Genomic DNA, 24,737 nt, shown 5'->3' on the forward strand with positions numbered 1-24,737 from the left:
ATTTTTGGTGGGCCCATGCACTACCCAGTCATCCTGTTTTTGTACTAAAATGACTTAACTTGACAATTTAGTATGTGGGGTAAAAAAACAAGATTTACTCACGAGTCTCAAATTCTTAATGCATTATAGTCAGAAGCATAATTGGGTACTTTCCTACTAGTCAAATCAGCTTCTTTTTAAGAACTGTCAAAACTTGCCAATATGGAGTTTATATGAAAACGAGTATAGTGACGTCACAGTCAACTTGTATACTTTTTATATTTCAATCCGATTTATTAAATAGAAATTGTGTTTAAAAATAATAGCAATAGTTTGTCAAAGGACTGTCTCATTTCAATCATAGACAGAGAGAATCATACTATCTTTTTCTTACTCTAGTACTAGCACCGAAAAGAAAAGGATGAGTATAGTTTTTCTGATTCTTACTGACTAATAAATTGGTTTGACCAACTATATCTATGTTTTCCTAATATTTATCTGGTGCTTTATTTCGTGCACGGTGTGAAATAATTTATTTTAAGTACCCAATTCATATTTCGTTAGTTTATTATGCACAAATGATAAGAAATAATATATGTTATTTATTGTCAAAGCAAAGAGATTTTAAGTGGGAGAGTTGTAAACTTAAGGATTTTTATTGCCTCAAATTGGCAGCTGAAGTATGTGGCGCTTTATGGCGCCATTACTTATTGTGGGAAATGGATTGTCTCACACATTACTACTTGACTAATTCGTTACCGCTTTTTACTATAAATAAGTGAAATAACTCTTCAAAGTTATATTTCATAATTTCTAGTCAGTCTACAATACAATTATACAGTGGAGACATAGACATTTATAGGTCGACTATTTAACTGAGACGGGTGGTAAAAGCTGTTATGAATAGCTATAGTCTGTCCGATTTTTTAAAGATTAAGTACGCAATAGTAAGACTATGGCGTACTTGCTCTTAGAAATGCGGACAGGCTATTCAAACCAATTGAAAGTATTGTTGCATGCATGAACTAAATAAGAAGTAAAAAGATTTAGTCCCAAAACTACGCTATATTCTAGTTATTCTACCAGAAAACTAGGACACAACGCGCAACTACTTTACCAACCGGCCGAGTTAAATGTTAGATCTATAAACTTAGGGGCCAATATATGAAAGAGTAAGAGAAATGATTACATTTTGTGTAGAAGTTTTAAAATATGATTTCACTGTCTTAGTTCCTTTTTCTGTCAACTATTGTAATTGTATAAGTTTCTTCACATTCGTGTCGGTCGAGGCAAGTGCGCTAACGGGGCAAATGCACGTTTCATAAAACTATTATGGTGGAGGAATTGATCTCTGAACTCATATCTTTAATTATAATTAATAACATTGTAGATAGGATGTTAACTGTTTTCTAATAAAATTCTATTTGATGTGAAAGATTTTCATGTGGTGTTGAATAAAGCAAGGCATTCGTGTATTTCCTTTACTTTTCTTAATGACATACACACTACTCCTTCTTATGCCGCGTTTCCACCAGAGATCTGCAAGGATGCGTAGCGAGGGATGCGTTTCCTGAACCAATAGAATCACTTCATTTACCTATCCTCGCTCAGCGCAGCTCCAGTCGGCAATTTTCTATTGGTTCTTGACAAACGCATCCCTTGCCACGCATCCTCGTACATCTATGGTGGAAACGCAACCTTAAACCCCAAAAGTCCCACTTAAATGGACACAAGATACAGTTTAATTAAGGGTCAAAAGTTTTTAATAAATTAAATATATATTTCTCTCTCTGCTCAACCTTAGCCCTCTGCTTAGCCTTAAGGTTGACTGGTAGAGAATGCCTTATGGCATTAAGTCCGCCTTTTGTACTATAAGGTTTTTCTTTTGTGCAATAAAGATTAAATAAATAAATAAATAAATATTTTGCTTGAATCCATACTTTATTGAAACAGACATATTTACAACATTAAGTACTTAATTATTTAATTTAGCACAATCTATTAAATTATTACGATCAAATTTTCACAATAGACGATTCTAAGCAAGATTTGAACATTTAATTATTATCAAACAACACAACGGGACTTAATCGCGTATTTAAGTTTTAAGATTTACCTCCTATTTAAATTATTGCTCGTATTTAGATTTCCCATCTTAATTAATAGGGAATATTACGCAAAACTCTGTCTAGAGCGCGTTACTAACTCAATCACATGGCCTACCGTGAAACACGACAATCGAAAGTTCGGTTTCTGCCTCTCTATCACTCTTGCTTACTCGATCGATAGAGAGGCGCAGATAACGAAATTTCGATTTTCGCAGTTCGCGGTAGGCCACCTGTACACAAACCGCCTTGATGCATCAATGTCATAGTGAAAACTTGTCAAAAAAGGTATATATAAGTTACTCTATGGTTTACTAAACAAATTAGTGCTGCACTCTGGCGGCAGAACATTGCAGTAACACTCCCTATTCCTACTCTAATTTATGTCCATTTCATATAAATCTTAAAATAACATTTTGTATGTATGGTCTGACATAGTCACGTGGCCGGTTTTTTGTTTACATCCTTTTAAGATCGATATGGAATAAACTAATTCCATTTGTACTGGAGTATGTAGGCAGCCTACGAACGACTTGTAGTGAAATGTCTTGCTCACTTAGCGAGCCATCTGGTCGAAAGGTGGGAACATGAGAAAAAAGGTTTCGTAGTCTGTATAAAGATTCTCGAGATACTGTGTATGTATGTAGTCACACTAGTCAACGTGAGGTTTACCATAATTCAGGCTTAGTATGATTTATCGACCGATACCTGTCAACATACAGTGGCGTAGCTAGGCGTGGGCGACGTGGGCCGTCACCCACGGCCTCGTGCTCCAAGGGGCGCGAGGCCCTTTCGGACACAATGAAAGAAAAGGGCTTCGCAGATGTGATTTCGCCCACGGCTAGATTAGTTCGCGCTACGCCACTGTCAATATACCTATTTAAACTTTCGCAACTCTTCTTGAAAAAATCAACAAGACGTTATTATTTGTAATCCATATTTTATTTTCTCAAAAATCATCTAGATTAGTCCAACCAGAAATATGATTAACACGAATGTGATTTTATGAATCATGATGGATGTTTTGGCCGACTATGACTCTAGGTCTCGAAACCCGGGATAGTGTAAGCTTGATGGAGTCAAATGATGAGTGGGCTTACGTAGGTCTAAGGCTCAAGAGGGAGTGAGCATGTAGTCGTGGAGTGATGAGTGGCCTCCCACAAGCCTTGAGCAGGTCGCATGTAGGCCTCTCGGGGCTTAGAAGTTGGCGCGGCACAGCGGGCAGTTGGACTTGCTCGATGTTTGGAACCACTTGCGCTGTGGAAACAAACAGAGTATGTCAGATCAGAATACAATAAGTTAAACTATTCTGGTGCACCACGCGTAAAATCGAAGTTTATTTATTTACTAGTCTCTTAGCGCTCTACAAATAAGATCGTGTCAGATATTTTTGCGGCCTTCGAAGAGTAACATATTATTGCAGGTGGCTGTACTTAGTAGAACTGATTTACTGCGAGAGAAATGCGAGTTGTAGAGGAAAACAGCCTGTAAACCACGCAAGCATTTTTAGCCAAGCTAAAAAGGAGACACTTCTGTATCTCCACGGTAGGTAAGATAACAAACTGACCAGGCATTCAGCGTGGAACTTGTTGCGACACTGGTGGCAGACCACCTTGGGCAGGCGGCCCGTCGAGGGGTGCAGGCGGCAGTAGCAGATGTAGCACTGCGGGGAGGCTTCCACGCGTTTGGCGACGGTGTCCATCCACATGCGGATCGCGTTTAGGACGGTGCCGTTCTGTAATTAAATAATTAAACACTTTAATTAGACCTCTATTTCGTAAAAAATATTTGAAAGGGGGCTTAAAAGTTGTTGGACGTAAAACTGCAGCCATGTCACTTGCGCTATTAATCTAGATTTTTCATTCATTCAAATCGCCTTAGAATAGAATAGAACAGAAATAATTTATTTGTAAGCACAAACACTAAAGAGAAAATTATATAAAGCAGAAAAAACATAGAAAGGAGGAGGAGAAAGTGCCCCAAAATGGTCTCGTCTCAGCTTCCATAATCTGGTCGATCTTTAGCATAAAGGTTAGGAACGGCCAGTGTAGTGACAATTGTATGACAACAGTAGAAAAGTACATTCCAGTCAGTCACCTGATAGGCAAGGTAGACGGCGAGCCAGTGCGTGCTGTGCGGCGGCGCGCGCGGCGCCGTGACGCGCGGCGGCGGCAGCGGGTGCGCCGCGCCCAGCGCCAGCGCCAGCTCCAGCGGCCGCTCCTCCACCAGGTACGTCACCACCACCTCGTTGGTGGACGGGTGGACGGTCACCTGCCGAAAGTTCATTGTTTGTATACGTTTGTTTCGACAGATCATGGAATACTTGTATAAATACGAGTATACACGGGCGGTAATATTACATATAAATGGGCAGTAAAATTATCGCATAATATTTCAGCATCTCTCAAATATTCCAACTCTTCGCAAAACATACTCATAAGATGACTCTTTATCTAAAACAGGTGGTACATTTGTCCAAGAAATTCAGTTTTCCTAGTAGATATAGCAACGCAACCTACGTCGACATCTTTTTAACCCAGCGCTGACGGCTGACAACTGTCGTTTAACGAATTGACACATATTACCTTTTAAAGGCTGGCGTTCACTAGACTCGCCGTGGCGAATCGAATCGCAATAATTCGCCTACTATATTTTCTATGCAACTGCGTTCATTGACGAATAGCCGCGGCGCGCCGATTCGACTCTCCGCGCGTATTGCTCGTCAGGCGAATTTCTGCGGCTACACGTTTCGACCCGACTCGGCGAGTCTAGGGGACGCCAGCCTTAACAGTCTCTCCGACGGCCGGGCGGGCTCGGGCGCCCCCCCCCCCCCTATATTCAGGTTCTCTAGTAGGTGTCGCTACAAGTACAGGTTTTTGTCCAGGCGGAGCATACCTCGGCGTCTTCTAATCCTTCAGCTCCGGCACTGACGGCCGACAGCTGCTCCTTGATAAGATGCGGCGACACGTAGGCCTTCAGCAGGCGCTCCAGCGCTCTGGCCGGGCGCGGCGGCGCGGCGCCCCACCAGCCGCGCAGCGCGCCGCCCGCCCAGCGCGCGCAGTGGTGCACGACGCGGCACGACAGCCGCCCGACGTCCAGGGCCGAGGGGGGATCTGTGGGGGACCAAATATAAACAAGGGACCGGAACCGGCTACCTTAACCGGGGTTTTTCATAGGGTTATTTTAGAAGTGGTTATAAAAACCCCTACCATAACGGTAACCGTCTGATAAGGTAACACTTTGATTCGGTAACCGTATCAGATCGAGTTAACCTCTGTTACCGGTAACCGAAATAAAAACCCAGTCTATTCAGCTACCTCATTATAAGGTTTTCGACCAGTTCAAACAATTGTAATCTTTCATCATCATCATCTCAGCCATAAGACGTCCACTGCTGAACATAGGCCTCCCCCTTGGACCTCCATACGTGCCGGTTGGAAGCGACCCGCATCCAGCGTCTTCCGGCGACCTTAACAAGATCGTCTGTCCATCTTGTGGGTGGACGTCCTACGCTGCGCTTGCTAGTCCGTGGTCTCCACTCGAGCACTTTTCGACCCCATCGGCCATCTTCTCTGCGTGCAATGTGGCCTGCCCATAGCCACTTCAGCTTGCTAATCCGGTGGGCTATGTCGGTGACTTTAGTTCGTCTACGGATCTCCTCATTTCTGATTCTATCACGTAGAGAAACTCCGAGCATAGCCCTCTCCATGGCTCGTTGAGCGACTTTGAGTTTTGAGATGAGGCCGATAGTGAAAGACCACGTTTCGGAGCCGTAAGTCATCACTGGTAACACACATTGATTAAAGACTTTCGTCTTGAGGCACTGAGGTATGTCGGACGAAAAGACATTACGTAGTTTCCCGAACGCTGCCCAACCGAGTTGGATTCGGCGGTTGACCTCTTTCTCGAAGTTGGACCTACCTAATTGGACTACTTGTCCTAGGTAGATGTACGAGTCAACAACTTCGAGTACCGAGTTCCCAACAGAGACTGGGATGGGCACAACATTGGCATTTGACATAAGTTTCGTCTTGTCCATGTTCATTTTCAAGCCCACCCGTTGTGAAACTCGGTTGAGGTCATCGAGCATCATGCTGAGTTCCTCCATCGACTTTGCCATGACTACGATATCGTCGGCAAACCGAAGGTGAGTGATGTATTCGCCGTTGATGTTGATGCCAAGTCCTTCCCATTCCAGGAGCTTGAAGGCGTCTTCCATTACGGAAGTAAACAGTTTCGGAGAGATAACGTCTCCCTGCCTTACGCCTCTTCGCAATGGAATCGCCCTCGTGCTCTGCTCCTGAGGGGCTACCGCAAAAACCGAAATTCGAAAATTGCGGGGATCTTTCTCTTTTACTCCAATGAAGGAGTAATTAGAGTGACAGAGAAAAATGCCCGCAATTTGCGAACTTCGATTTTTGCGGTTATAGCCCTGTACTCGGACCGACATGGTGGCGTTACTATACAAACACTTCAACACTTCGATGTACCGATAATCAATATGGCATCGCTGAAGAGACTCAAGCACCGCCCATGTTTCCACCGAATCGAAGGCTTTCTCATAGTCCACAAACGCTAAGCATAATGGCAAGTTATACTCTTCGGTCTTCTGTATAACTTGCCGCAGCGTATGGATGTGGTCTATGGTACTATAGCCTTTTCGGAAACCGGCTTGTTCGGGAGGCTGGAAGTCATCAAGTCTGTGTTCGAGACGGTTCGTGATGACCCTTGAAAACAGCTTATAGACATGGCTCAGAAGCGTGATGGGTCTGTAGTTCTTCAATAGGTTGTTATCACCTTTTTTGAAGTACAGCACCACCTCGCCTCTATTCCATGTTTCAGGCGTTATGCCCTCGGACAAGACGGAATTAAAGAGCTTCTGGAGGATTTAAGTACCGGTTTTCCACCCGCTCTCAGAAGCTCTTTAGTGATTCCGTCTTTGCCCGGCGCCTTGTTGTTCTTAAGCTGCTTCAGGGCCATCCTAATCTCGTACAGACTGATGTCCGGGATATCTTCGGTATAATGTCGGGACAGCTTGGCTCTTGGATCTCCTACCAAGCTGTCAACGGGCTTTGCGATCGAAGTGTATAACTGTCCATAGAACCTCTCGATCTCACCTAAAACCTCCGCTTTGCTCGACGCTATGCTGCCATCTTCCCGTTTCAGCTTTGTCAGCTGGCTTTGCCCAATAGACTTGTCCTTTGCGAACACTTTGGAGCCTTGGTTTCGCTCAATAGTCTCTTTAATACGGTTAGTATTAAAGAGACGCAGATCATGTCGCAAGGACTTAGATATACGTCTATTGAGCTGCCTATATGACTCCGCGTCATCGGGAGACTGCAACTGTAGCGAGCGTCGTTCAGCCATGAGGTTTAAGGTTTGCTCGGTCAATTTCTGAGGTCTATCTTTACGGCGGGGTCTAAAAAACTTAGACCCTACTGTGTGGACAGTTTCCACTAGCCCGTCGTTGATTTCGTCCACTGAAGCCAAGTTCTCTAGGCAAGCAAAGCGGTTAGAGAGCTCGAGTTGAAAGCTTTCGGGGTTTTGAACATGGGCTCGAGTAGGTCGGAGCGTAGACTTCATCAGGCTGGACCTTTCAAGTTTAATATTGATATTCAGTGTGCCTCTTACGATTCGGTGATCACTACCGGTCTTTACCCTGTTGATCACAGAGACATCACTGAATATCCGTTTCTTGTCGGTCATGATGAAGTCTATCTCGTTTCTCGTGGAACCGTCAGGACTCATCCAGGTCCATTTCCTGTGAGGCGGCTTCTGGAAGAAAGAGTTCATCATGAAGAGTTACTCTCTCTCCAGAAAGTCGGCCAGCCTCTGACCCCTAGGGTTCCGTTGCCCATACCCAAATTGCCCCACTCTCAACTCATCCCCGCTTCTCTTGCCCAACTTTGCGTTGAAGTACCCCATAACAACAGTAAAGTAGGTTTTAGAAGTATGTATGGCCCTACTTACGTCCTCATACATAGCTTCTACTTCATCATCGGAGTGTGACGAGGTCGGTGCGTATACCTGAATGACCTTCAGCGAATATCTTTTGGATATTCTGAGTATTAGGTATACCACCCTGCTCGACACACTGTCGATGGTTATTATGTTGTTTACGAGGGACTTGTGAACGAGAAACCCGACACCACCTTGAGACTGTTGGTCGCCCTCCCTAGCGCACTAGCGTATGTTGTGTGTTACCAGGGCCAGTCGTCGTCGGGGCGGGTAGCCGGATCTTTGCCGGAGATTCTTAGCACCCCTGACCCCGCTAATGCCCTGACCGCTACCATAGCCAGAGCACCGGGGGTCGCCGGAACCTCGGGGCCGTGGTTTTATTGTGCTCATCATGATGGGGGGTGAATGCCATAATCGCCACGCTTGGCGATCGCAGTCGAGTACACCGAATTTGAGGGACGCTGCTGCCCGTCCACCGGTGGTCTTGGACGTAGTTTAAGGACATACCCGGGTCCCGGGTTGTAATCTTTACGCACACTTAAATTCAACTTATTATTGAATAACCGAGGTTGGCATGAGCGGTCTATGAAGCCTCCAGCACAAACAAGTTTTTTTGCCGTTCCTTTGTTTATCTTTATACCTACCTGTGTGGTGCTTATTATAAATCTTATTATATTATAAATAAAATAATTAAAATAAATAAAGTAAATAAAAAAAAGTAAATAAAATAAATAAATGAATGAAATAAATAAATATAATAAAATAAATAAAATATATATAAAATAAATAAAATGAATAAAATGAATAAAATGAATAAAAAAATAAAATATATACAGGGTGGAAAGGCACGACGATCCTTCCCGGAAGTATTAGGTCGTTTAAGTGATACAGAGACTATTGGTAATGGTAAGAATCGTTAATTGAGTAAAAAATAAAAATTGCAAAAATACTACTTTTTAACTGTGGTGATAACCCTATAGCATGTGCACATGACGGCTAGATTAAGGATCTCCGTCGGGAAAGCTCGGGACTTTACACTTTTTTCCGATCGTTGACAGTATCGCAATGATGTATGAATGACGCATAAATGTCAAATAAATCAAATGCATGCAAAAATATTACAAACAATTTTATTACTTTCTTAGATAATTACTTTTTTCCAATATTTAATACTATCTTCTTTTCACATACGGTGTTCAAATGTACCTCCGTGTATTACAACGCCGCCGCAGCCCGTACCCGAGTATGTCGATGCACATGCGATATAGTGTATGCTCTTCGTCATTTATCCTCCGCAGAAAGCACCAATTAGCCTTTGTCTCATTTCGTCCGCAGTTTCACATTCCGTTTGGTTTGGTACACCATATCTTTTACACAGCCCCGCAAATTTAAATAGCCACGAGCATCTAACATTTTTATTTGAAGAATATGACATTCAATAAGTATAGTTCAATGAAAATTTAATTTCAAACATCAGACGTCTTGTCTATTTCCTACCACGCAAGAAGGTTTGTTAGTTTGGTATTGAAGAAGTATTTATTCTTGATTTATTCTTAGTATTTAATTTTTGCAAGTTCATTTGGTGCAACTAACACAACCTACTTGTTATTTTTAATTATTTTAGATAGTTTCCAATTATTCGAAAATAATTTTGTGAAACGTGTTAAGAAACTAAAACCTTTTTATCAGTCAAGGAAACCAGAGATATTTATAAGACGATTGCGTACTTTTGAGTGGTTGTCAATGTCACCATTTGAACTGTCGTTGTAAACAATGTTGTGGTTAGTATTATTAATATTAAGGAATAACATAACTATTTCATTCAAGTATTGAACAAGTGGAACCACTAAGAAAGCGAAAATCCTGCAATGATTCTTACCGTGCTGTAAGCAGACCTAAAAATGGTTAGATGGCAACAAATTAGCATAATTTCCTGTCGAATACTGATTGTTTACAAGTAAGTTCATTGACCCTGTCACCTGTTAGGGTTAGAACAAAGTAGTTTTTTGCGTGGATGTTTAAAAGGTCATAATTTAGAAACGGTTGCCCATATTAACATAGTTTCTATGGAGAACATATAGAGCTTAGGCTAAACTATCTCCCATTTCCGGAAAGGATCGTCGTGCCTTTCCACCCTGTATAAAATAAATAAAATTTATAAAAAAATAAAAAAAAATATATAAAATAAAGTTGGTCGATACCACCGGTGACCAGAGAGCTGGCAGCTTTCTCTCGCAGCGCATCAGTATTGCGATTCATAGAGGGAATGCTGCCAGCATCTTTGGCACAATGCCGCGCGGGCCTTTTTTAGATTTATTTTATTTTAGATTCGTTTAGTTTTTAATTCTAGATTTAATTTTAGTTTTTAATTTAAGATACTGTACCCTAATATGTAATAAATAATTCTATGTAAAAAAATATAAAATAAATAAAATATATATAAAATAAATAAAATAAACTATTTTTTTAGTTCTGACGGCACATCACTAAAACTACTTTAAATGTAGCAAACCAATAAGCAATCGATAATAACGGTTACCATAACTGAATGAAAACCTGTTTAAAACCCTTAACTTAAACCCTATCGCGATGGGGTTTTGAGATTAACTCGGTTAAAGGTTAGGGTTACCGTTTCAATAAGCTTACCATTACAATCAGGTAACAGTATGATAGGGTTACCGAATGATAAGGTAACCGAATCGATTGGGTTACCGAATTGATAGAATTAAGCGTAAAGAGGGGTTTTCCGGTCCTTGATATAAACAAACACCTGAAATATTCAATGTTACACGTCTCACGTTCTACGAAACGTACTTGAAATTTGATTGAATACAATTTAAAGAGGCCCACCGATTAACGGTCCGCCGGACGGACGGTATCGGCCCGTCGGTTAGAACAAATTTTTGACAGTTCCGAACGACCGACAGGCCGATACCGTCCGGCGGACTGTTAATCTTTGGGCCCCTTAAAGCGTGTTTTACAAATAAAAATGAAGCTAACTTAACGAAAAAGATCCTACCCTAAAAATGTTATCACCTAAAATAACTTTTCTTTTTTACAGACTGTTCAAATTTTATTAACAAACTAGGCGAGCCCGCGGCTCCGCTCGCGTAAATGAAATAAAGAGTTTGTCTTATGTTTCGTTAATTACCGACATTATTATGTACCTATTCAACCCTGCCAGTGTTCATAACTCTGTGATAGGGACTTCTTATTTGTAACCGTTATTTGGATAAATTAATTCGCAAATTTCTCAATAAATGATGTCATTTGATAAGATAAAATGATGGCAAGATTGTATTTTTTAAAATTATTATTTATTTTTATAAGCCCAGTCCAGTCAGAAAAAATGTTCATTAGATTAATTTCCGCCTTAAGACGAATCCGGACGACCACCGCCCATATATCGCCTTTTCATACAAACGTAGGTAGTCCCCATTTTCCTTTCTAGACATAACAATACTTACTACGGTGACGCAACGATCCAAAAAGAGTCCTGGGCTCCGATACCAGATCACGCCATGTTTCTCGGTCTTGCGATAGCTCTCGCCAGTCGCTATGGCCGAGGTTGAGCAGGTCTTGAGCAACGACGTCGTTTCTGCGGTACCTAGGACGTCCAATCGGGTGTCTCCCATTTCGTTGTCCCAAGTACGCTCTCTTCACGGCAAGATCCTCTCCCATTCTCTCTGTGTCCGAGCCACTGAAGCTAAGCCGCTTTGGTCTCTCCAATACCCAAATATATCGGAACACATCCTTATTTCTATGGCAACAAAGTTATATTACGATATATTTGGCTACTTTAGCCTGATCTATTTCATACTGACTGTACATTGGCTTCATGAATGTGTAGTTGCCATTAGATATATATCGTAGCCACCAAGGTCGCTCAAAAATATCTGAACATGCACTTTAAAGTTACATTATAATTATTTTACATTGTTCAGACTTCAGATATTTGTGAATACCTCATCCACTCCGATATATCTGATGGTGACTTTCAGCAAGAAGAAAAATCTTACCTGGTCGAGTCGTATCGTATTACGCGAGAAAACAGTTTCCAAATTGATTAAGTATACCTATCTCTAAAGTCATCCCTTGAACTGATGGACTTCATATTAACGTATCCACTTTGTATTTCTGGCCTATCTCGGCAGCCCGTTCCCCGGACGAATGACAATGTTTGCCGAAGTCAAATTTCTTTTTGACTTGATTGATTGTGAATTCAAATTGACTCCGAATAATATAACTCAAAATAAATTTAAAACAACAAATTACAAATTATTAATAATATGATAATATTAATTTGATTGATGTCATATTTGGCATAAGTCACTCGTATGGGCGTACACTAAGGTTGAGGTTGACATCACTTTTTATATTACTTCGTATAAAAACACGTAGGAATAACTGTATACCAACACGACAAACATAATTTAGATTACTTTACACCGAAACGAAACGAACCGAGAGTTGCCGAGAAATAGCCGATGTTCATACAATAAAGATTGTTATGAAAATTTATTTCCCTTTTTGTAAATTAAATACGACTCGAAAGCGGTAGTTTTTACGTTCTAGTTCTATTCCCATATTTAGATACATGGTATAATAATATACTCCGCCTGGTACTCCATTCCCGTCTTTTCTAGGTCACCTAACTGACACGGGCTTACGTCATCATGCGACAGCGCTATATGATAATATGCGATAGCGCTATATATAGCGGCCATGTTGTTGTGACGTAGCCCCGTGTCACTCTGGGAATGGAAGACCATGTTTTATTAGACTATGATTTAGATAATTGATTTGAACAGTTTTTTCTTATCATACGTGCGTCGTATTCGACAAACGTGTCAAAAACTTTTTTAGAAATTTGTAAGGCGCCATCTCGCTTCTTCCCTCGTTTTTTATCCCGTTCTGGTTTTTCAATTTTATATATATGATTTTCGTGACTTAGACCGTTTTTCCTAAATTACATCTATTTATAAAGTTCCCTATGAAACGAACCCCTGACGGAGAATTGTGGCGGGTTGAGGAACATGCCGGCATACTGCGCGGGCGCCGGGGACGTGCCGTTGTCCTGCGCGTGCGCCGCCACGGGCGCGGGCAGCAGTCGTAACGCGCACGTCACCAGGATCTCGGCGTGACGAGGTTCCCTGTAACAAAACATCATTTTTCACATCACCTAATCAGAAAATGAATTTTTCTTCCCTGCTAAGAGGGATCAAAGTGGCACTTTTCTGTTCAAGGACATTTCATTACCAATATAAAATATTAATATAATTAACTATGAACAGCCTGGCAAAAAAGAGTAGAAATTAAAAAGTGGCAACACTGTAGTGTCAACACTAAGATTTTTTTATTTTCCTCATAGTTGATGTGAAAAGCAGTATGTGTCACACGATATCAAAATTATTTCGTCTTGGGCGTTAACTCTTGAATCCCTCATTACGCTCAGGATTCTACTTTCGAATCCCTCACTACGTTCGGGATTCTATTGTAGAATCCATCGCTTCATTTAGGATTCAATGTACGCCCTTGACGGAAATATATAATTTTGATCCCTTGTAACACAATCTACTATAGAATGACTCGTGATTACATCGCTAAATACATGAAAATCCCAGGTCAAAGTTGACATCAACATCTTCTAGCCGCGCGAGTTGATGTCAACTTGAGCCCGTCTTCTCCGAGACCACGGGGACAACGCCGTCCTCGAAACGTCGGAGGTAAATTTTAAAACTTAAATACGCGATTAAGTCCCGAGTACAGTTTGATAATGTTTAATAATCGTGAAAGTTTAAATCAGTGTTTTACCCAAGGTCTATAATATTGTGCATTTCGGCATATTTGAAGACACCTAAAACTGATCGAAGGGTTCAGCTTGCGCCGCTCCGACCATCGATCCTTTTCACTAGTCATCACGCCATTACCGACATTTCTTTGCAAGTCTTTGAAAAAAGGGAGATTTGCGTACAAACAGCAACACTCCTAACTGTACACCAGAAGACCTTAAAACAAAAGGCATAAGCTCCAACGATGTACAGTTAACAGTGTGGGCGACACACACACAACACGTGTGTATGAGATTTAATTCTAAAGGGTTGATTTACGAAATATCTCGCGCCTTAATGCCACTTGCGCCATCCCACTAATCCGGAGGTTAACCGGTTAAACCGTTTACCCAGTGTCAAATTGTACTGGTAAACATGGTAACTCCAGGTTTAACCAGTTAACCCCGGATTAGTGTGACGGTGCAAGTGGCCCTTAGCCGTAATTAGGAATGAAATTACCTGAAGATCTCAATGTAATGGTGCACAAGATCGCCACGCGAAAGCTGGCAGATGGTGCAGGCCGCATCCCCTAGCAACAGGTACCCTAGAGCCACGCTGTGGCTGTCAGTTCCCGGCACCATCTCGCAAGTCTCCTCTCCCACTCTGTAGACAATGTAAGTGTTGAAAGTGCAGTATAAAATACCATCAAAAGTCTTAAGGTTAATAATTCAAAGGCAGGTTTTTTCATGAGAATTCAAATTCAAAGTAATTTTCTAATTCAACAAAAAAGGCATGCCTGTGCATTCACATATTATGTGAATGCACAGGCAGCTTAAAGCTGATACGTGCACATCAATGTGCACTTGTGTTTTGTAGTCTACGAAAGTGTTGATGCTGATTCTGTTATTTTTGGGGTTTCCCCCTTTTAATTTTTGACACACAGAACAAAAGGGAGTAGAGTAGAAGCACATTATGCCACACTCTGTTGTGGCCAGGCGGAAAGTCTTGCCAAGGACGCCAACGACGGCTACAGCCGACAGCTTCGCCAATGAAGTAATAGGGACTTACGCGGGACTGCGTAAAGTTCAATTTCGCTTAAATAATCACGATCGCCTGGCATCCGGAGCATGGCATATTCCTTCGCCTTCTGGCGTTCAAAAACAACAAAAGGTTCAAAAGGTTAACAGCCACTTTTTTATACTCACATTAACTCAATCAAACTCACTTGAGTGTGGGCAGCGCTGCGTCGACAAACTCTTGTAACTTAGGGAGAGCTGTGAACGCGGAGATTGAGAGTAATCATCACATGGCGACCGTGCCGGTGAACATACTATGTGTACTTAGTTGAGCGTGTGTAAAGCTGCATCGACAAGCTATTGTAACTTGGTGAGCGCTGGTTGTAAGCCACATATCGCGAGCTGTGAACGCGGAGATTAAGAGTAATCACATGGCGACCATTCCGGTGAACATACTATGTGTTACACTTGGGCGTGTGTAAGACTGCATCGACAAGCTCTTGTAACTTGGTGAGCGCTGGTTGTAAGCCACATATCGCGAGCTGTGAACGCGGAGATTGAGAGTAATCCACAGAACACCGCCTCTAGAAACCTAATATTGGCCATTTTGTTCGCGACGCAAATCACCAAACTGTGAGGTGCGGGAGGGGTGCTCACGGCGTTGCGATTGGTCGTTTCAAACATGGCGCGCGGACACGTGTAAGCGTAGGGATGGGACATGTTCATTACAGGTAGTGGGTACTGCTACCAGTGATACCGAAATTTATTGTGGTAAAATTGTTACCAATTTAGTATACTTAGAGTAAACTTACTTAATAATTATATTGATTAATTTAATATTTCATTAAGTAATTTAATAATGTACCTGAAATTTTTACTTAACATATTAGGGCATTTCTGTTTAAAGCAGGGATGTAACGGATGTGGTTTTATCGGAACCGAAAACGGAAACAGATGTTTTCAATTTAGTTTAACTGAACCGAAAACGGAAACGGAACCGAAAACGGAACCGGAACCAGAATCGGAGCCTGACTTTTTAACGATGTAGTCGTTTTCCCCTTTCCAGAATAAACCTTCAGACAAAGTTTACACTTAGCCGTGTTCCCACTAACTTCATCAAAATAGTTCCAAATCGAACTTGATTTCGGCTTCATTGTGCGTTTTTTTACACACTAAACATTCACCACACACACTACACAGTCCGTAGTCAGTACACAACAGATCACATACTATTTTAATTTTAATAACACGAATAAAATAAAGTATACAAACAAACAACAAATTCGCGTAGCACGTGGCAAGCGGGGCGATGAGCGAATGACTGGTATGAACCTGTTTGTTTTTGATGTACGCCGCCGCCGCGCGAAGCATTGACATCTGTTATAACTTCCGTTTCAAACATAACGGAACCGGAACAGAAACGGATGTGTAATACCAAACGGAAGTTCCGCCTTAACGGAAACGGAACCGGAGCTCCGTAACATCCCTGGTTTAAAGTACCCAGAACATGAATTTTAAAGTTTAGAATTTTTATATTATTTCCACTCAGAATCGCAATCTCTTTCGATACGAGAAAAAAGTGTCGCCAAAATCTCATACAATTATTTTCTTTTGTCCGTTTTATTAAGGTCATAGAAGGTTGTATTGAAAACATATTCAAATGGACCAATAACATATGCCTATTTACAAATCAACTCCGAGTTCTCTCGCACTTCTTTGAAGTTCATCATCAGGTCCATCTCGTGACATGAGACCTAACTGCTCACCTAGAGGATTCTAAAAAACCCATACAACATATGTCTATCACAAACCAACACCGAGTTCCCTCGCACTTCTTTGAAGTTCATCATCAGGTCCATCTCGTGACATGAGACCTAACTACTCACCTAGAGGATTCTAAAAAACCCATACAACATATGTCTATCACAAACCAACACCGAGTTCCCTCGCACTTCTTTGAAGTTCATCATCAGGTCCATCTCGTGACATGAGACCTAACTGCTCACCTAGAGGATTCTAAAAAACCCATACAACATATGTCTATCACAAACCAACACCGAGTTCCCTGGCACTTCTTTGGAGTTCATCATCAGGTCCATCTCGTGACATGAGACCTAACTGCTCACCTAGAGGATTCTAAAAAACCCATACAACATATGTCTATCATAAACCAACACCGAGTTCCCTCGCACTTCTTTGAAGTTCATCATCAGGTCCATCTCGTGACATGCGGCCTAACTGCTCCGCTGGCCTAGAGGATTCTAAAAAACTACACAACATATTACGTATATATTATGTCTAAAATGGTACAATACGGTATGACGAAGCACGAAGTTTCCGCAACTGAAAAACCATCATCGTCACATCACTAGTCGAAAGGGAAAGGGATAGCGCATTGCATTTTCAAGTTGACGAAAAGGGACGGACATACTTCGCCTCTGCTTACTGACCAGTATAAAATGAACCCCGCGGACAAAAAACATTATTCAATGAAATAATGAATTTTGACTTTCCTGTGGGATGTTATTTCATCTGTTTCGTAAGTAGATGTCTTAGATGACTTGCCACACCATTTTACGCTGCAATATCCCATGATTTCCCAATGAATGCAATAGTTTACGATTTATTTTCTTAGACTCGTGCACACTGCTAACAGGTCGTAACCTTGGGCGCAACTGATCGGAGCGGCGCGCGAACAATCTTATATTTGACCTATACACCATACGGGCGGTGACCGCGAGTCGTCCTATAAGCTCGGTCTATAGGGGTTGGTCTGTGGAGTAATCACATGGCGACCGTGCCGGTGAACATACATGTGTACTTACTTGAGCGTGTGTAAGGCTGCATCGCCTGCATCGACAAGCTCTTGTAACTTGGTGAGCGCTGGTTGTAAGCCACATATCGCGAGGTGTGAATGCGGAGATTGATAGTAATCACATGGCGACCGTGCCGGTGAACATACTATACGATACGATACGATATATTTAATAAAAGTTTTCCATCAAAACAAACTAAAGTTAAAGTTAATAAGGACAATAAATTAAAATGGATCACAAAGGGACTAAAAATATCAAGCCAAACAAAGCGTTGTTTAATGAATGCTAATTTAGCAACCAATCACGATACAGTCATTCAATATAAAAATAACTATATCAGACTATACAGGAAAGTAGTAAAATGTGAAAAAAAAAGACAGTACAAGCTGCTATATCCAAGTCAAAAAACTCTGCTAAAGCCATCTGGAAAGTTGTAAATAAACATAGAAATAATAAAACTCTGAAAGCAACGCAGAAACTAATCATAAAGACAGACAACAAAATTATAGATAAAACACAGGATACTGTGGAGTTTTTTTCGTCTTACTTTAATAGTAGCAAATGTCTGATGCCTAATAGTGGTTTAAGCAAGGCGCAAAAAATTCTACAAGAATGTTCTTCACCTGTATTAAACGATATGTCGTGGGAATATGTAACTCCTGTCGAAATAGCATCAATTGTTAAGAAAATGGAGATTAAGAAATCGACAGGTATTGACGATCTTCCAATCTCTTTAATCAAAGATAATATTGACATATTGGCAGTACCATTGTCAATCTTTTTTAATAATTGCTACGAGGAAGGAGTATTTCCTGAGCAGTTAAAGGTGGCCAAAGTAGCACCGGTTTATAAAAAAAGGCTTGAAAAGTGATCCGCATAACTATTGACCAATTTCGCTCTTACCAATATTATCAAAAATATTTGAGAAATTAATTAAAGCTAGGCTTGTTAAACATTTGGAGTGCAATAAAGTTATAAATGAAAGACAATATGGCTACCAAAAGAATGTAGGCACTAGTGATGCAATTGAGAGGCTTATTGATGATGTAGTTATATATTAACTTAAATAATAAATTCAAGGTTGCTGGTGTGTTTCTTGATCTCACGTCTGCATTCGATACGGTTGCTCATGAAATTCTATTGTACAAGCTGAATTACTGTGGCGTCCGGGGTAAGGTATTAGAACTTTTCACGTCATACTTGTTAAACAGGAAAATGCTAGTAGAGATGAAATCGATAGAAGATGGTTGTCTGAAAGTATACCGTTCCAGATTCGCTAAAATTAATAAAGTGGTGCCGCAGGGCTCTATTCTCGGACCTATTCTTTTTGTAATATTTGTCAATGATTTAATTGATTGCATTTGTAAACAACTTAGCGATGTTGGAGTAGTAGTCTTTGCAGACGACACAAACGCGATAGTTTCCTCAACGAATACAGAAGAACTAAACAATAAAGTAAACGCAGTGCTCAAAATGTTTCGGACATGGTTCAATAGCAATAATCTAATATTGAATATGAATAAAACAAAAGTTATGCTATTTAGAACAACGTCTAGGAGTAGAGAGTCCCTACACGTTAACTTAGAAGGCTCTGACGTTGCCACTGAAGATTGCGTTAAATTCCTTGGAATACATCTAGATAGTGATCTTAACTGGAGAGAAGAACTCAAGTCGCTGGAAAATAGCATCTTACGCGACGAAGTTACTATAAAACAACTAACGTCTGTGTATTACGCTTTAGTAGAGTCCCGTTTGCGATACAGCATTAAATTTCGGGGTCAAAGCTACAAATATAATATAAATAAAGCATTTGTTGCCCAAAAACGTGCCATCAGAATCATGGTCCGAATCCCATGGTGGCAGTCGTGTAGGGAGCATTTTGTCCGGCTCAAAATTCTTACGGTACCCTGTCTCTATATTCTGGCTCCAATTTCACCACGGTGACAGGTGCGACAATTGTAAAACATCACTGTTGCTGACGTCACAGGCATCCATGGGCTACGGTTACCGCTTACCATCGGGCGGGCCGTATTCCTGTTTGCCACCATCATTGTTTTATTTAAAAAAACTTTATTATATCGAAAAAAAACAGATATTTCTCTTGCTAAGTTTATGACAATTGTCACAAGAAACACTACAATTGTCACGAATTTCCGACATATAACTCATTACCTGTCAACAATTACCTACAATTCTTCTAAATCTTGACAATTGTCAGAAACTTCGCAAAAGAAATATCTGTTTTTTTCCGATATAATAAAGTTTTTTTAAATAATAAAATGATGGTGGCAAACAGGAATACGGCCCGCCCGATGGTAAGTGGTAATCGTAGCCCATGGATGCCTGTGACGTCAGCAACAGTGATTTTACAATTCGTCGCACCTGTCACCGATGTGAAATTGGGGCCTGGTCTTGCTGACTGGTGTCGTTAAACACTTAAATAGATACGAGACCGAGGAAGAAAGAATTTCTAGAATGAACACACGCAGGAAGGACTTGGATAACTTAATAGCGCCTAAATTGAAAGTTGTTCACCATTGTGTGCGATATCAAGCAATAAAATTGTATAACTGCCTCCCTATCGAACTGAAATCAATACATAATGTAAACAACTTTAAATGCCGGCTAAGGGACCTCTTAATTACTAAATGTTACTACGATGTTAATGACTTTATCTGTAATTTATAAGTTATTTTTCAATATGTTTGTATAATATTCATAACGTGACTGAAGTGACATAAAAGACTGTATTTATTATTATTTTGTATACTTAGTTTAAGTTAAATGCATGTTGTTTATAAAATTGTGATTAATTTAGTAGCTCGTAAGTTAAATTTCACTTGTGATATTTCCGACATGATTGTAAAATTGTTATGGAATAAACTATCTTATCTTATCTTATCTTATGTTACTTACTTGAGCGTGTGTAAAGCTGCATCGACAAGCTCTTGTAACTTGGTGAGCGCTGGTTGTAAGCCACATATCGCGAGCTGTGAACGCGGAGATTGAGAGTAATCACATGGCGACCATGCCGGTGAACATACTATGTGTACTTACTTGAGCGTGTGTAAGGCTGCATCGACAAGCTCTTGTAACTTGGTGAGTGCTGGTTGTAAGCCACATATCGCGAGTTGTGATCGTGGCGATTCAGAGTCATCATTGGAATCATCGTTGCTCCATGCTGCCAGTTTCTCCGCTGATAACATAAAACAAATAGTTTTTCTAAAGCATCATAAGTATCATCATGATAACCAAGCAAATATTTGCAAATATCGCTCAGTAAATATAAGGTGAGATGAACAGAATTTAAAATATTATAAATAAAGGAAATACTAACCAATCCACTTAAAAACATTGAAGCCTATGGAATTTAAAATACAACTTTTTCATTGGCTAGTGGAGAAATGTTTTTACAGTATTTCTGATTTTATATCGGAATAAAAATGAAAATGTTACGTAATATGGTTTTGTGTAGAATAAGTTAATATAATATTAGTGATCTCAAAATAGATTTAAGTTTCCATATTGTACGCCTCTCTGAGGCAGGGCATGAAGACCGTTGTAAATTAGAATAACATCCTATGTAACTCATGACCAGTAGCGTGCACAGAGATTTGGGACTGGGTAGGCAAAATTATATCAGAAAACCGGGCAAGTGCGAGTCGGACTCGCGCACGAAGGGTTCCGTACCATAATGCAAAAAAAAAACGGTCACCCATCCAAGTACTGACCCCGCCCTACGTTGCTTAACTTCGGTCAAAAATCACGTTTGTTGTATGGGAGCCCCACTTAAATCTTTATTTTATTCTGTTTTTAGTGTTTGTTGTTATAGCGGCAACAGAAATACATCTGTGAAAATTTCAACCGTCTAGCTATCACGGTTCGTGAGATACAGCCTGATGACAGACGGACGGACGGAAGGACAGCAGAGTCTTAGTAATAGAGTCCCGTTTTACCCTTTGGGTACGGAACCTTAAAAAATGAGAGCTACTAACTCACCAAAAAAATTGCGTGATGGTTTTCATTTTGTTGTCAAGTCTTTTCAATTACTTCTTTTTTTGGCTAAACGAAAGCTTCGAAAACGCATCATTTTTAATAGTTTGCACACACACACACCCACACCCACACCCACAACTTTCACAGATAAAATTATCCATTTTTTCACTAATCGCACTTTATAATTTCCGGCAACTGTTAACTGTTATCTCATAAACTCACCAAAACAAACAAACAATGGCGACCGAATAAAAAATGTAAATAAACTTAACCAAATACTGTAAACGAATAAAAAAATAGTCTCGTTTTTGCACTAAACTACCATAGCAAATGCTACTTTTTAAAATAGTCACGTAAACATCGGAACTATTCGGAAACTTTCGGGCGTCATTCGTTTATGTTTGGTACGAAAGACACTGCCTATTGCGTCTAAATGTGTGCGTTACTTGTATAATTGTGTGCTCGTACTTATAGGAAGGTCCACTACACTGTAACCGCGTAACGACGACTCACGGGGAGGCACACATAGAAAGATTTAGACGGAAATGTTTTCTGTCTTGCCGTGCAAGGCACGTAGCGGCGCTAGTGCCGCGTGGTGTAAACGTCGTCGCGTAGAATTATTATAGATGATGACTTGATGACAAAGCTTAACCGGTAGATGGAGCGCTTATTAATTTTTAGAATGTTTTAAGTTATATCGATTACTGATAGTACGATCAGGTATAAATTAAATTAAGTAGTTTAAGAGGATAGACATCGGAATTATAGTAGGGTAGGCAGTGCCTTTTTGCCTTTATGAAGTGCACGCCACTGCTCATGACCAACAATAAATAATTTGATTGATTGATTAAATCACCGCTCTGAGATTCGAGCTCTTTAGGCTTTAGGACACTGGCCGCTCGCTCTACCAACTGAGCTACTGAATTACCCCGATCATGATCAGTATGCTTTTGCTATTTCTTTTTACATTGATTAAAATATATGTCGGTCGGCGTCAGCGTCAAGCGTGCACTGTTGGAGCGTGCGTTTCGCGACCGAAGCATTAGAGCTCTACATCTCGTTTTTTAGCATTAGAAAAAGGCTACACACTCTTGACGTCTCTTTTTATTGACCTTTGACCTTTTTTTAAAGCCACTGACGTTTAAATATTTTCCCTGGCCAGGCGTGGGTCACTCCGCGATTTCGTCGCTTTGCAACAGGTAGCTAAAAGTACATCCGTTCCACACTAATTTTGGTGGCTAGCCATAAGCCGCGCGTGGCGCTGTCGCCACCTAGCGGCCATATCTGTCCTGATCGTAACAGACGCGTTTTGTTAGAGAGTGAGTCTTCTGTACCTAGTACTATTATTTATTCTGTGCCCTGGCATTGATCTCTTTTGTTAGTATTTAATTTTAATTTAAAGGCGTCCTCTTCTCTCTCACGATCCCCAGCAATGAGGGACCGATTGAAGCGAGAGAAAGACGTACCGTCATGCAGCACGAGGGGCTTCGCCAGCGCACTCAGCAGTCCGTGCGCGAGGTACTTGTAGGCGGGGTGCGCCGGCGCTGAAAGTGCCTTCACGCCCGCCTCCAAAAGTTTCGCCACAGAGAGGTCACCATTCTGGAAGATACTTATGGTAAGTATGACAATTTATAACATATCTCAATGTTAAAAAAATAACACTTTTTCCGTAAAAATAATAATATGGAATTAAAAAATGAAGTTACCTTCCAAGGAGTTCTCAAATGAAATTTTGAGTCTCATCTATATAAAATACTATAAATGGAATGGGGATCCAAAAACTGTTCAACAAACCGGATTTTTTATTTTTTTTTAAAAGACTAAGATGCTTGTTCTAATCTGCAAGATGATTCCTTGTTAATTAAAATTATCAAATACCCACTCAACCGTCCGGCCCGCGAGACTGTTTTCTTGTCAACCGTCCGGGTTTTTTTAGCGACGCACGCCCCGCGCAGCGCATTCACAACTTTCTACAAAAATTATGACTACACACTGCCATCTAAATTTTTTTAGAGCTAACTACTTTATTAGGCTACGTTGTCCCATCAAGAGAATTAGGAAATAATGCCGAAATATTCCGTTAGATGGCTCTGAAATCAATTCTTTCTTCCACCCCTTTGGATAGTAAGGTTCCCGCGGACGGTTAAGAGCATATTTTTTTCGGATACTATGCTATCGTCGGACGGTCAAGTGGTTAGGGTCCTGTTAATGGGATTATTTTACTTCGATATTTTAAAATTATGTGGACTGTATTCAACGAATTACGAGACGAGACACGAAACGATATACGATACGGACTTAGGACAGGCTAGATCAATTGTGGAAAGCACTCACCTTGCTGAGCTGTAGATGACGGTGCAGCTCTCGGTGGTGGCTGGCGTAGGCTGCTCAGACCCTGGGCTCGTCCAGACTTACCTCGAATCCGAGTTACCTGAACCAGCGTGGACACCGAAACGGAGCAGGAGCAGTGCTTCTTTCAACTGATTAGCCGTCCACAAGGATTATACACAATTTACAGATGAAATTGAATCTTTTAGATGAAACGAGACGATAATATTCGAAAATAATAATTAGCGCAGCGAGGCGCGCTCCGACATCTTACATTCGCGATACGAGAAGAAGGAAGTATATATATATTTTTTTTTTAAGTTTGAACGATAATGTTGCCAGGCGAAATTATTTTAAGACTACAATCCTTAACAGGTCCTAATATACTAACAGACAGGATTTTAGTTAAGTGTTTATAGCCGTGAATGTACCTGATGTTGTAGCGGTAACGCGTGCCAATCCAGCGTGCGCACGACGGGCAGCAAGGCATCAATGAAGGCAGCATGCGGCGCCGTTAGGGACGCAGATGCGTTACCTAAAACGTACAATCATTCACTATTAAGGACCGTATCGTTAATTATGGATACAACTTTACTTAGCCGTTTTTTCTGGTGTTATATTTTTATTTAAAAATTACACATATAGTTTAATTAGTGCTTAAATAATAAGTAACATTTCGTCCTGGGAGATCACGTAAACACGTTTGGACAATATTTACCTAATCCTCCCGAATAACTACAACGATTTTGAACAAATACTACAAGAAAA

The 24,737-nt window shown here is 40.7% G+C and overlaps 1 protein-coding gene across 1 annotated transcript in view; it reads right to left on the minus strand.

The window, feature by feature from the left end:
- Window positions 1-1,899: 1,899 nt before the first annotated feature.
- LOC134791980 (E3 ubiquitin-protein ligase listerin) overlaps window positions 1,900-24,737 on the minus strand; it is a 62,627-nt gene continuing 39,789 nt past the window's right edge. Inside the window, exons 23-31 of the mRNA XM_063763076.1 lie at window positions 24,401-24,504; window positions 23,108-23,240; window positions 20,703-20,841; window positions 14,333-14,476; window positions 13,047-13,195; window positions 4,980-5,197; window positions 4,182-4,355; window positions 3,652-3,819; window positions 1,900-3,341 (exon numbers count right to left, since the gene is read on the minus strand). Of these exons, the coding sequence (XP_063619146.1) occupies window positions 3,282-3,341; window positions 3,652-3,819; window positions 4,182-4,355; window positions 4,980-5,197; window positions 13,047-13,195; window positions 14,333-14,476; window positions 20,703-20,841; window positions 23,108-23,240; window positions 24,401-24,504 (1,289 nt within the window). The 3' untranslated portion in view covers window positions 1,900-3,281. The remainder of the gene's footprint in view (window positions 3,342-3,651; window positions 3,820-4,181; window positions 4,356-4,979; window positions 5,198-13,046; window positions 13,196-14,332; window positions 14,477-20,702; window positions 20,842-23,107; window positions 23,241-24,400; window positions 24,505-24,737) is intronic.

The sequence above is a fragment of the Cydia splendana genome, chromosome 7 (genome assembly GCF_910591565.1).
Source record: "Cydia splendana chromosome 7, ilCydSple1.2, whole genome shotgun sequence".
Classification (NCBI taxonomy): Eukaryota; Metazoa; Arthropoda; class Insecta; order Lepidoptera; family Tortricidae; genus Cydia; species Cydia splendana.